We start from the raw sequence: 14949 nt of genomic DNA, 5'->3' as shown, positions 1-14949 counted from the left end.
ACAATACCCCCCTCTATGAAACCCCACTCCATTCTGCAACACTCTGCTCCACTCTAGGCCACTCCAATCTACTCTACGCCACTCCACTCTAGGCCACTCTACACCACTTCACTTTATAACACTCGACTCCCAGACTCTCTACTCCACACAGTGCCACTCTAGGCCCCTCCTCTCTACCACTCCACCCTATGCCACTAACCTCTATGACTCAACACTCTACAGCACTCTACTCCAGTCTACGGCAATCCACTTTACGACACTCCACTCTACGCCCCTCCACTCTGACATAACACTTGACGACACTATACTCAACTCAAGCTACTCCGCTGTACTCCACTCCATACCACTGTACTCAGTCACTTTACACCACTCTACTCTGTCACTTTACACCACTCTACTCTGTCACTCTGCTCTATGCCACTCTGCTCTATGCCACTCTGCTCTATGCCACTCTGCTCTATGCCACTCTGCTCTATGCCACTCTGCTCTATGCCACTCTGCTCTATGCCACTCTGCTCTATGCCACTCTACAATATTCCACTCTACAATACAACACTCTCCTCCTCTCTACGCTACTCTAATCCACTCTCTGCCACCCCACTCTGCGACACTTCACTCTGCCACTCTACTCTGCTCCACTCTACACCAAGACCATCCACTCTGCGACCATCCACTCTGCGACCATCCACTCTGCGACCATCCACTCTGCGACCATCCACTCTGCGACCATCCACTCTGCGACCATCCACTCTGCGACCCTCCACTCTGCGACCCTCCACTCTATGACCCTCCATACTTCGATCCTCCACAACACTCTACTCCACTCTTACACTGTACTCTCCGACACTCCACTCTACGCCACGCCTTTCCATGCAATGCCACTCGACGCTACTCTGTGCCACTCAACGCCACTCCACAGCATTCTACACCACTCCACGACACTCCACTTTGCTCCACTCTGCAATACGCCACTGCACTTCGCTCTACTGCACTTTGTTTACTCCACTGTACGACACAGTATTCCACTCTGTGCTGTGCCACACTACACTCCTCCACTCTACGTCATTCAACTGACACTCTATTCCACTCTTTGTCACTCCACTCTACTCTGTGCCACTCCAGTGCATTTTTCTCTACTCCACTTCTCTCTGCCAGTCCACTCTACTCTAATCTACTGCACTTTACTCCACTCCACGCTTTTCCACTCCATACCCCTCCACTCTACGACATCACTCGGCTCCACTCTGCTCTACGCCACTCTACTCCATGATATGACCCTCTACTCGACTTCATGACACTCTGCGACACTCCTGTCTATACAGCTCCACTCTACACTATGCACACCACTCTACAAGGCTCTACTCCGCTCTACCACACTTTACTCCACTCTACCACACTTGACTCCACTGCACTTGACCACACTTTACTCCACTCCACGAGTCTTTACTCCACCCTATGCACCTCCCCTGTACGAAACAACACTCCACTCTATAGCACTCTACTCCACTCTACTCCATGACACCCTTTTCCCCTCTACTCTTCTCTGCACCCTGCTCCACTCTGCGACCGCTCCACCACTCAAATCCACTCCACACTCTATTCTATGACACACTACTCTACAACACGTTTGTCTACAACACTCTATGCCACTCTAAAAAACTCCACGCCACTCCACTCTTTGCCACTCTGTCACTCCACAAACCTTTAGCCGCGCTGAACAGCAGCGACACTGGTGTACAACATGCATAAATATTGGCAAAACCAACATCTCTTGCATGATCTCTTGTCTTTGACTACCAGGATTCCTTTGAAACCCCAAGGTAGCATTCCCCTACCAACAGGTTTTTATCCCTGGCAGGGCGGCCCCTTCCATTAAAGTATAGTGCAGGATCTCCCTTACCAGTTTTAATCCTTTATCTCACACCCCACCACTTCACGAACCACCTTACCTGTATTCATCATACGGCATCCTCTTAAAAGATCTCCCCCAAAGTGACCCTTCGGGGGACCCATAGGGCTTTGCAGCGCCAGCCCGACGAGCAGCACCGCCCTATGATGAAGCATGACATCCCTAGGGAATTTTGAGGGCACTATGAACAGTCCAGCTGACTGTCTCTATCTGGTACTCTGACCCAGGCACTCTCCACCCTTTGAGAGATTGTGCCTTCCTCTCTATCCTTCATAGGAACATTAGCCCCTTATTGATACTTTGATTTTGTATAGTAAGACGGGCGTTTGGACCTCCTAATTAGGCTCTTGACAAGGGGTCTTTCTTGAAACATGTTTTTATCATACTCCAGTTCAAGAAAGATAGGCACCAAGAATATTTTTTCCCAAAAATAAGTCAAGAACATTTACGATTTGGCACAGGAGAAGTTGCATCTGGCATCTAAGAGGTCCATGGCCTTCATCCTTGATCCGCTATATAGCCATGGAACTCCTTTGTGATTTGCAGTATCCTTATAATGAACTGAAGTGGGTACTGTATCCAAAATACCATCTTATTTCTTAAGTCAGGCATACTTTATTGTCGTTCTTTCACTGCCCATCTTTTAGTGGTCAGATGTTCATGATTTTTGGTTTATTTCTGCTATCTTTCAAGACAAAAAAATAAGCCTGCACTCCTGTAGTTTTTTAAACATTCTTTAGGGCTAACATGAAGACAGCTATTAAACAGCAAGTTTTTGTTTTGCAATTTGAATTTGGAACGTCATACTTTACATGAAATAATTGCATATATTTTGAGGGCTTATTTAATTTCATGGCAGTTGTAGTTATTGATAATTTTGAATATTATATGAACTGCCTCAAAAAACATGCACTATATATACATGTAATGTTTCTTACATGTTAAATATACTTAAAATATGTCACACATATCTTTATGTTGTGTTCACTTTACAGCATATCAATAGCTTAATTAAAATTTGCTTAATTTCATTTTCGGCAGTAATCACCAAGGAAGGAACAATTCCTTTGAAAAAGTATTGTTTATTGTTTGGGGGCGTATTTAAAATGTATTTTTAAATAATTATATGTGTTACATGCTGTCCCCACCGATTGGCAAAGCCTTTTTGTGCACCACTGAAAATATACGATTTATGATGGCCGGACTGTGTAGATGTTTTATGCAGTGGGCACTTTAGGGATTAATTGATGATTCTTATTAACCCAACCTATATAAAACTTTGCAGTAATGAATCAAGACTCTGAAAATCATTGTAAGAGCTTGCCTTTAAATTGCCTTCTGGTACCAGGCATCGAAACTCCATGTGCCCTATTATGATAAATTCAGCACCGACACAAAACGCAATTCCCTGAGCAAGCTGCTGTGACTCTTCTTCAATGAAACATCACAATTCTGTATAACTATTACGCATTTATTTTTGAAAGTGTAGAGACTGTTTTATAAGGAATTAAACAATTAACAATTATTTTGTTAAATATTAGTTAATTGAATTTATACATTATGGTAATTTGCATTATGGCTAACTGTTTTATGTGTGTAATCAGAGGGTTGGTTGCAGATTGTTTTTAAATTTGATGGGCATGATTTTTAACGTTATATTGTAATTAGTTGAAAAAACTTAAATAACACAAACACTTTGGATACAAACAGGTACTCCATAACAAAAATTTCATTTCTGCCTGATGTTTTGAAGAGAGAATTTAAGGGAAAGCTTCCACTGTACATTACTTTTAATTTTATATATGTGCATTTTATATATGTGCATATTTTGGTTCGACAAACAGTTGTATAACAGAAGCAAATCAAATGGGATCCAAATAGAATAAAAATCGAATCACATTTAAAAGAAATAAAAACAAGTATACAGTAAGCCACCAATATACAGAATTGCAATGTTTATAAGTATTTAAATGCTTTATTGCTTTTTATTAAAACTTGAGTTGCATTGTCTTTGACGAATACGGTTTATTAACACAGTAAAAATAGTCTTTTAAAATTGTGCACAAAATACGCATACATAATAAAACTGTGTTTTCACGTGTATTACAAGTCGTGCATCACAGTTATCACTCATGCCTCTCCAAGACCAGCTGTTATAATCTAATTTTACACGATTCAGTGCAGCAAGCGCAGTAGTCTCAGACATATTGTGCTGTCAACCCACACTTTCAATCCAAAAGCAGTTGCTTGAAAGCAGCAAGTGGTTCGGCGACCATCATCATTGCCTTCTTGCTGGGTAACTGTTTTAATCATATTCAGAATAAGGTAACAGTTGTTGTGCGTCTATGACACTGAATGTCAAGTGCCGGTGGTACGCAAACTATTCTTTGGTCTGACACTGTTTTGAATATGGTTGTTCTGATTTGCTTGACCACACACTGTTGTAGGCGAGTGGCTTAGCTCAGAAATGGATTGAGTCATTTTTATTTTGAAATCATTTTTATCCAACTTTTTAAATGACCTATCCATATTACCATTCACAGATTCATGCTGATTTGTTTTTAATAATACTTCAGTAATCCAACGCTGCTTAACCGAAGTGCCGCAGATCCCTCCAGTAGATTTGAAGCTTAGGGTGGAGAGACAATACACTTGTTAAGGGAAGGTTATTCAAACCAGACATTACAAAGACTATTAACCTGCGCTATCACCAGCAGTTCACCTACTTCAGGACATAACCCTACACCGGTCCACCATAGCACTCTTTAAAGAAGCCAAGGTATGTTCTAGCAGCCTGAAACCCTGAACAGCTTGTCCTCCTTGCAGGTCCCCAACGTTCACAGGAAACCAAAAGGATACCTCAATCCCATTGACAACAGCAGTGTTTCCCAAACTGGGTTGTAAGCCTTTTTTTGGTGGGTCATGAAAGTCCAAGCTATAAATAAAGGTGTCTTTAAATTCTGTATTTATCTTGTCACATTTGCTGTGCTTCCAAGACGGGGGTCAAATGTTAGACTATTTCTTCTTATAAATTGCTGCTTATTTTTTTTTGTTTGTTTTACATGGGAAATTGTTTTGTCAAACTCCTCTCACTTTGCAGTCAGAGAAAGAAAAGTAAAGTGAATTATGTAACAATCTTGGCGGGTTCCAAGGAGTATGAAAAGAAAGGCTGTAGGATGTCATTTTTTGTAACACACAACAAAATGTAAATACCTATAAATACTCCATACACTTCGCACAGTTAGGAAAGCAAAAATGAAGCGCTTTTTTTAAAATTCTGAAGTACGATGGAAACAAAGATTTTATTAGAATGAAAACAAATCAAGACACTTTACTTGGTGATGCAGAAATGATAAATATTCACTGAAACTCGATTTCCACATATCATTTATGTGCAATATAGTTTTATCAGTAAGGCTGTATGTTTGTGCAAACTTTGTGGCCATTTCAATGGAAAATGTGCTGTCTGTAAATGACAATGCGGTACTACATGATGCTTTGGTTACATTAAGAATCGCCTGTCTTATGTCCATTAAAGCTTAGTGTGTTGCGAAAGTTTGTCGTTCTAAAAATTGGGTTGTGGTTTTAAAAATGTTTGGAAGCACTGCTGTAGAGCCTGTTGCTGTCTTAAGGTATGAAATAACAGAGGAAGGACGTAGTTGAGACTAAGTTGTATAGGACTGCTCAGGCTTACATGGGTTTGATTGATCCAAAGTTATAGCAATGATATCAATATTATGGTGAAATTCCACGATTCAAAAAATGAAACGCCCTCCAGGGCTTTAAGTGGATTTCTAAAAGGAATCTGGCTACGTAATTAAGGGTGTGGCCTAAACAGGTGAACTACATTTTTGTGATTCCCGAAGTGTGTCACCCAACCACTGTTTTGGTTCCTCTCGGCTATTGCATCCAGATATATAACACAACAAATAGCATACACCTGAAGCCTGCCAGGACTATTGGCTTTGTCAGTGGTTATTAACTGTGTAGGATAAATTATTAACAACAATGATTCTGTTGTAAATAATGAATATTGAAAATGTTTCATTCCTGAAATTGAGAGACTGAATTAAACATTACTAAGGCATGTGCTTTGCACAGAGACCAAGACATGGATGACAGCATGTGTTCTGAACACCGTTTTGACCCACTGGCAGGCACTGTGAGAAAATCGAACTGCCTTCAGCCTCCACTCCAGAGACCTCAATCGTGGACTGTTGATTAACACCTGAAGGGGATTCAATTCAAAGTATGTCAAGAGTAATATGATACACACAAAAAACCACAGAAACACAACATCCTGGCCTGGATATAGTTAGCACTCTTGGGGAATTAAATATTATTGAGTAAAACATTTGAAATATAAAAGAGAAGTTGATCGCCGACATGGATTACCTTACGCTAACCCCCCCCCCCCCCCCCTACCCCCTTCAGTTCAGGAAGGTCCTGAAGAGGGAATCTTTCATACAGGTCGTTTACAGCAAAGCCCGCTTCTTCATGGGAACCCTATGCAGTCATCGACTCTAGCTCTCAGGGTGGGGCCTGTTTAATTTACGTTTCAGCGCTGTAAAGTGGCCTAGATAGAGTAGCATTTTGTCACAATTTTAAAATTTTGATATGGGAAGTGCAACTTGCCCCGTGTTCACGCACAATGAGTACTGTGGGTCCAACCTGTAGACCCAATGGTCAGTATTTCTGCTGTCTTGAATTTGATTTGTTGCACCTAATCGCTAGACATATTTACCTCATTGCTTCCTATATGCAACTAATTTTCTCTTGGCCCTAAAATCCTAAAGATAGTTTTGTTGTCCACCTTAAAATGTAAGTTATGAACTCGTAATGCTCTTTAATTCTAAAACACGAAGTCCTTGGCTTCCTTAGTAATACGAACAATGTTTTTAAAGGCAGTGGAATTGCCTTTAATGCAGATTGATGTGTTTGCTATCCCCATCTGGTTCCAGATAGAAGGCAGGACAAGTTGTACCCCTGATAAGGCCGTATTTTACAAGGCGAACCTCTAGGCCTGTCAGAGATGCTATCGAGCTGACAAGACATGCACATGTTGCATTTTTTTATATATCTGTGCAGCTTCAGCCTGGAACCCCTGCTTCTAATCATCCGCTAGGATGGGAAGTAACTGAAAGTGAATGCGGTGCCCCGAGAGCTAATTGGCAAAGCCTGTTTGGAATGCAGATAAGGGAACCCTTTTGGCAGAAAGAGCCAAAAGTAAAGCGCACGTTTTCCTCTGTCGTTGTCTCCAGCCCCAAAATTCAGCCTGAAGTTATAGCTTTCCAGTTTTGTGATTTACGATGGTTCTGTTCAGGCTCAACCCAGCTTCCAGGATTGGATGCTGTTAGGCTCTCGGCGAAAGATGCATTCTTGACCGATCTGCAGCTCTGTGTTTTTTGCATCTTCGACTCTGTAGAAATATGGCATAGACTTAAAAACCATCTCTGTCTGAATACGTGAATTAGCTTTTACGCTAATTTAAAATCTAGTTCTCTAGGGCAGTGGTTCCCAATCTGTGCGCCGTGGCACACTGGTGCGCCATCAAAACTAGCCAGGGGCGCCATGAACACAGTTTGGGAACCACTGTCAAGGCCTTTGACCTCTTCTTCAGAACTGCACAGCTCTGCTACCAAAGCTGCGAGATAATGACTTCGAAAGAAACATCAGAAACACCCGATAAATACCTTTTCATGCACTGCCAAAAGGCACACCACGGGCTGCAAAACGTTATTGCTAAAAGGGGCAAACAATCGGAGCTGCGCACAGAGCAGCAGATGATGTGTCCTAACCCTGCCACCTTCACCCCTGTATCAGTACTGAGCAGGCAGGAATATTTGGAAACCCTCTGTTCATCTTTCTGCATTCTTTTTCTCTCTTCGTGAACAAGAGGCTGAATAGCTCCGACTGCCTGAGACGTGCAGCTTGCAGCAAAAAAATTCTTACGATGCAGACTTTTTCTCCCCCAATTCTTTTAATAACTTCCTGGCTGCATCAATTGTTTTGAACCAATATTTGCAGTATCTGGTCCCAAACGTTACATTGTTTTTTCCCTCACAGTACCAGTTTGTAGATATGTTTTTGGCACAGCCCGCGCTTTCTGTCACAGCCCTAAAGACCAGGTATATCAAATGCTGCTTCAGCCAAGCAATTAAGCGAGTTAAAAACCCGACCCTGCAGGCCAATTCAGAAATGTTCCATGTCGGCCTCAAAAACGACTTTATTATAACTTAAAATCATTCTAAGCCCTCTCAATTAAACACATTTACATGGAGCGGTTTGAAGATAGGATAACAAAGGAAGCAGTAATGCTATTGCACTTATAATGGCAAGATATGAATCTGTTTGAAAACAATCACAATTCTGATATTTAGGCAATTAATCCTATTTTCGTGCAAATTCTGATTCAGGCGTAAACTTCCCAGCGCCCGAATCTGGTGTTAAAGTGGTGTGGTATAAGTGCACACGGGGGATACTTCTCTGCACAGTTTTCATCAGTTAACCTGTCCCATTCCAAAATGGTGCAGAGAGAAGCTTTCTATGGTACCTTCTGATTTCTGGAGGCACTTAGGGAAGCCCTGTATTTTCAATTACAATCCTGTGCATATTTGAACATAGCTCTTAAACGCAGAAATCATGGTCACTCTGAACAGTAGGTCTGCATTTTTACAACATAAAAAGATGACAGAACTCTGATGTAATTGATGTGAGCGATCTGAGCTGATTAGGATAAAAAAACTCAAGACTCCAATACTGAACATATTTCTAAATAATTGCTCAAATGTGAATATCTTAACATAACTGGAAACTCGTCCCAACATATGCAGTGCATGCAAGAGATAACTGCACTTTTTTCCCTCTCTAGAGCAATGTCGAGAAAAGATCAATAACATTTGTGCTGAATGTAAAATATCCCATTCTTAACAGAAATCTGTAGGAAATTTGAAGAGTTAAACAAAAAATGCAGTTTATTCCAAAACATTAATTTTCTAGTAAACCAACTCAAAATGGGGGGCTGCAACTATTCCAAGTGGTGGAAAATTAAGTCTAATAGTTGCACGTGGGGTCCAGAAGTAGTGTGGAAGATTTTCAGATCTTTTTCTCTTTTTTACCTTCAATGTTTTGGTAATTTGGAGGAATGGCATGGATAGCGTATAATGTAGTATTTGACACTAGATTGCAGTACAATTTTAAGAGGTCATTGACATGACTTTCCTCGACATCTTTTGTATTTAGGTATCTTCAGTCTTGAACTTTACCAGTTAAATACAAATATTTAATATGATTAAATAACAAAGAGTTCAGGTTAAGTGCCTGCTACCCATGAACAGTCAGGGTCATACACTGTCTATTATTGAGCCACCTGTTGCGCCATTCATCACAATACATTGCCTACACTGGCCTGTAAGGTTAACTTTGTTTTGAATGCACTGTGACTAAACCAATAAAAGTATTTTATTAAACAACTATTATATATTTTTTGTTGCATCTATGATTATAATACCTTCATCAGCTCATGGCAATTATTTTCACTGAGAAAAATGGAAGTTCTCCCGAGACAGGGCTTACATCCCCCCACTCACTAAAAAAAGTAACATAATGGGTAGCCACGGCTTCAGGCCAATAGGTCAAAGGAGCCGTGGGCTGAAAAAGTTTGGGGACCACTGCTCTAGGGCATCTCGAGGTCGTTTGAAGCATTAATATTTGAGCAAGACCCCCGCCTCCTCCTGTCTGATCTATTCAGTCATACGAAACCTTTAGTCTATAGCAACAATCAAAATAGGAAGGCTTCCTTCATATCTAGGGCTAAAAAGTAGCCATTGTTTGGAGGTCGAAAGTCGTGGGTTCATCATCTTTGCACCGACTAGCACCCCCAGGAACCATATTTGACTCACCTCATCACATTTTCCACATAAACGTGCTCCAACGGATAAGGACCCATTATCTTTGAGTGCGTTTGCATTCATTCATCCCCTGTTGGATTTTTGCATTGTTCTGTCCTGCTTTTCTAATTCAGGGAATGTGTTGTCCAGAGTTTTCTTGTTTGTCTTCCTCTGTGGTGGCTCACTCATTGCGTTTGTTAAACTGGTTTTCTAGTCATTGCCCGATGCGTCAATGCTTACCTGCCACCTGGGAATTCTCTGAAGGATCTTGATGTCTGCTTCATTGGGTAAAAAAGTCTCAGTCCTCCTCTCTGCATTTCTTTTTATTCTTACCCCATCAGCCCTTTGTCATATATGACTCTTTATTTATTTTCATATGGTGCTGGAGCGCAACATACATGGATTTTAACAGTTCCTCTTCTATGGTTCAGAGCCACAATCCACCGGGGCATCTGATCCTTCGCTTGATAGTCTGTTCCTCACTGCCTGATGCCAAATTATCATCCTTAGGCCTCGGATTAAACCCTCTCCACGATGAGGTGGGAGTCTCATCACTCTTTCACTGCTGTTTCTGCCACCGCAATACTGTAGTCCTTTCATAACGCTCCCCATTCTTGTACCTTCTCCGTTTCCACTTTCAGACATCAGAGGAACCCTCTGGTCATGGTTTCAATCCCAGTCAAAGGAGCACCCTAGGAAGGTCTCCATCATGCTGGGCCTTCGACCATGCCATAGGAGTGTTGTTGTAATGGCCCTTGACAACATGGTTTTGTTGGCTTCTATCCTATCAATACTTTGGCTGTTTCTTTGAGAGCATGTTTTACTGAGAAATTAGACATGCAGCTTGTACGGAGGCAAACGTGTGCGCTTATGTACAGCTGAAAGTTCACACACTATGTTTACTTATAAGATTAAGTAGAACACTTCTAATGGGATGTCTTTACCTTGCCTCTGTGCTCCTCCAGCCAGGTGTTGATGTGCACTTCCTCAACACTATTAAGAAGGTCTTGCCTGCTTCTAAGCATAAACGTAGGCTACCAGAGTTAATGGGCTGTTCCATTTGAACAACTTCACAATGGCTTGGGGGCTTCTTTTTTAACTTTAGTGTAGTGTTTTGGCTAATGTGCTTAGAAAGGCAACTTGATTCTCTATGCCTTCATCAGTTAAATATGTTTTTGGCATGATGTCTTCCTGACAATAAACTGTATTTAACCTGACTTGACATCAGCGAGGTCTCATTCCACACCCTTCCTCATAGTGCCCGGCTGCTTTAAGTACTTAATGTTCACTGCCACACGGCTCTTTCTTCTGTCAAATGATGTAAGAAGTCTTACATTCTTCATAAACAAACCGAAATATAGGTTGTAGTTTAATCCACAATTAGTCTTGAGCCTGTTGCTTGCATTCTACTGGAGATTTCTTTTTGTGTTCACTTCATCAGCCTCACGCTTTTGCTGTCCATCCGCTTTTTCGCTGCTAAGAGTGATTTGGAACAATGATCCAATATAAGCTTCAATGGACATTTCCTCATCTGAAAGGCGTACTTACATGATGCCTAAGGAAACCAGGACCGGATGGAGGCATTCTAACTAAAAATCATGTTATGTGAACAACCTTTTTCGGGAGAGTTCTGAAGAAAATAATACCTCCTCTCCAATAGACAACCTTTTACAAACAAAAATATGTGATCCAAATATAGGACCACAGCTGGTGAAGATGCTTATGAGAGGCTTTATGGCCATAGAAAACAAAATAAATAAAATTTGCCCTGCATTTACAATGGAACAGATATCATAAACTTGGACAAGTGTGGTCTGCTACCTGAGAAGGGGAACCTCATTGGTCGGTATGCCTACAAACATGTACATCTGGATGCTTAGCTGCTGGACATTTGCCACTTAATGGTGCTCTGGGCTGTGAGTAATAAAAGAAGTGCACAGACGCACACTCATGCCTTCATACTCTGGTTCCCCACGACAGCGTGGGGTCATCCCACTGTGTGCACCAACAACTGACAGGAAAGTTATGCTTGTGTTAGGCACTGCTCTGTTGCTGTGCGAACACGTGGAAGCCCTTACTTTCTTGCAAATTAAACTCTTTGACATTCCTGTCAAGGTGTAGCATTTGTGCCATTAGTAAGAATAATTAGATAAGAAAGCCACCTATCTAACAACTGATCTCTCCAGCGGTCTACTTCTCATACGTTACTGCACTCCTGCCACTCCTCTGGGTGGAAATGTGTGAGATCTCGCTATTGTCGAAAGGGTGATTTTGGCCTGCAAGGTAGGTATTAGGTGGAACTGTAAATTGTCTGTCTTTGCAGGGTTATCTTGAAATAACAACCAGGACTGGTGTCCAGGTGTGGCATTTTACGACCGGGCGGATTCATAGAGGACTTGTTTGAAAGCAGATCACATTTTGTTATCTAGCTCACACAACTTTACTCCCTTTTTTGGCTGAAATGTCTGCATAATAGTGGTCTAAATTAACGTGTTTTCTGACAAGTTATATGATGTTTCCCAAACATTCTTTGGCATATTGTAGTCGGGGGAGGGGGGAGAGGTGGGAGGGAGAGAGAGAGAGAGAGAGAGAGGCGGAGATAGAGAGAGAGAGAACGAACACACATACTGTAATTTAGTTGCAGGATTTTCAGCACTTCGTTTTCTTAGGCAAGGTACGTGATCTTTGGCATTTGCAGAAAATTAATGTATTTATTAAATAAAAAATATCAATTATATTTGTTATTCATTAGCTTTCTGAATATATTAAAAGTTCATTGACACCTTTGGAATCCTTTTTGCCACCGCGGGTTCACTATTTTAAGGAATGCATGTTAGGAAGCAGGTTAATGCAAAGCTCCATCGGAGGAAATAAAATCGAAATAGTGCAAAGTATCGCTGGTTCAATAAAATCCATTATGTGGCATGAAATTATCATGTGTTGTATGCAAAATCTATTTGCTGAAAGACGATTTATTTCTTTAACCAGGTGCTGTGTTCTTGGCTAGTGTGCAGGGAGTGGCAATCAATATAGACCCGGTTGTGTACACATGGCTTATGTACCAGCCGCAGAAACGGAGCAGCAGACACGCGCAGCAGGTATGGATGGCATTATGATAAATCACTCCTCGCATATAAAGTGTCTTTATTTCATATGCCGATTGTGGGATGTTCTGTACTGATATACATGCTTAGGGATTGTGCCATGATTTACTGTAGAAAAGGTCTGCGTTCTTTACGTTAAGGTAGTCCACAAACAAGTAGCTTGGCTGAAGAGGCAGCTGCTTAAGCCTGTAGAGAAAGTACATTTGCATTCATACTGTGTTGATTCACAGTTTTCAACACAATCTAGCCTCCCAAGTCCTCCACTTTTTAGTCTAGCATTAAAGTTCTACAAAATGCCCATAAAAAAGCTTTTTATGCTCCTGAAAAGACAGAGTGACCATAAGATGTAGAGTTATTTAGGCTAGTTTGCAAGTGTAAAGAATATTGTATCCGTTTTGCAGTTTTTGCCAAATTTTCCCCTGTCCTTATATTTTACGTGGACTCGCCATTCCTATAGCTGCAAAGACTCCCAGAATCTAGTGGTGAAACCGTTTTATTTCATAGGCTCTATATGCACAATTCATGGAAGCTAAGTGATGGCATATGTAACATAGAAAGGAATTGATCGTACAACATGCTAATGTTTTTTTTTTTAACATCACTCCAAAGCTACATCAGGCTCCTCCGTTCTAAAGACTGAAGTGAGCAGGTCTTTTACACAATTGAGTCTCCTAGATCTAACTCCCTGCAGCAGTTCTCTAGTAGCAACATCACCTATCACTGTATGCAAATGTCTCATTTAAGTACTTGATTTTCATTTTTGTTCATCCTATTCTCTCTTCTGTCCATGAATGTGACGTGATCGTAGTGGAGTTCAGTAGGATTGATTCTAAAGAGAATGCAAATCTCCAGTGCTTCTAGTTTCATCGTCAAGATACCCATCTTAACGAACTGGCCCACACACAGAGAGCATTTGACTTACATTGAACTGCCTGGGTGACATGGTACACAAAGCGCCAATACAATCCATCAGCTCTCCTTGCTCTGTATCTCTGATCTTTGTGGTACCAGCTACCCAGGATCTTGTAGCTCTCTAATTGATTAGTGTTAGTTTAGTCTTTCTGTCATTAATAAAATCTTTCTTCACCACTGATGGGTCTGCCCCCCCTCCCCCCACTAGCACTTTTGCCTTTTCCCTAATTCCCCACAATTTTCAATCAGTGGGTCTGCCATCATCTTACTAGCCTCCTTCAGTATCCTAGGATGTGTCCTATCTTGTTCCACTGATTTATCCTTATGATTAATGAACAGAAATGTATAGATTCACTGAGAGAATTTTCAAACTGTACTCCGACTCGAGGAAGCATATGTCGGTTAAAAATCCACACGATGTCTGCTTGTGGTGGCTATGGTCCAAATCGTGAGATAAATTCTTCCTAATGCACCTGAAGGCCAAGTTGAACACAAGAAACAGGACCAGTCACGATGTAAATTGAGGATCTGCTTCAAGTCGCAGGCCCACTTCAGGTCGCGTTTGATGACATTCTTAGTTATATTGAAGATGAAGTCGAGAGACAAGTCTTGCCACAAACACAAGAAGTCCAACTCATCACTATTCTGTAGTTACTGATCTGGTGTGAAGTTGTACAGTCAACGCTCAAAGGGCCTGACTTCTCGTTCATCATACGACTGCGAACCGATCCCAAAGCTGGCAATGGTGTGGCCCGAGTTCTCTGGGCCATCTTCAACCTCGCAGCAGGTAGAGACCTCCAGATAGGCTGTTTAGGATGATGCCGACTTCAACTGGAGCTCCTTTATGCCCCATAGAGTCTCATGGACCCCCAGTCCGACTTCTGCCTGCGGACCTGCCCCTGCTAACGACTGATCTCATTGGGTCTCCGTCCTGTCCTCTAAAGGACCGCTTTCATTGAAGTCCTTGTCGTTTTCAACTGCTCAGGCACCTGGTGCCTACATAGATCTGTCGCCTGGACTAGGCCTGTCTCTCGTTATGAGATCACCAGAGCGCAGCCTAAAACTTTGGATGAACTCCAGCCTCTGTCCTGATACTGAGTCCACTGAGGGCCCTGCTCAGATTAGATTCTGACGT

The 14949-nt window shown here is 41.7% G+C and overlaps 1 protein-coding gene across 1 annotated transcript in view; it reads left to right on the top strand.

The window, feature by feature from the left end:
• VPS13B (vacuolar protein sorting 13 homolog B) overlaps positions 1 to 14949 on the top strand; it is a 2934705-nt gene that overhangs the window by 1074184 nt on the left and 1845572 nt on the right. Inside the window, exon 20 of the mRNA XM_085605186.1 lies at positions 12787 to 12896. Within this exon, the coding sequence (XP_085461312.1) occupies positions 12787 to 12896 (110 nt within the window). The remainder of the gene's footprint in view (positions 1 to 12786; positions 12897 to 14949) is intronic.

This window comes from Triturus cristatus, chromosome 5_1, assembly GCF_964204655.1.
Source record: "Triturus cristatus chromosome 5_1, aTriCri1.1, whole genome shotgun sequence".
In the NCBI taxonomy this organism is placed as follows: Eukaryota; Metazoa; Chordata; class Amphibia; order Caudata; family Salamandridae; genus Triturus; species Triturus cristatus.
Note: the sequence above shows the minus strand (reverse complement) of the source record. Positions and strands in the feature narration are given on the sequence as shown.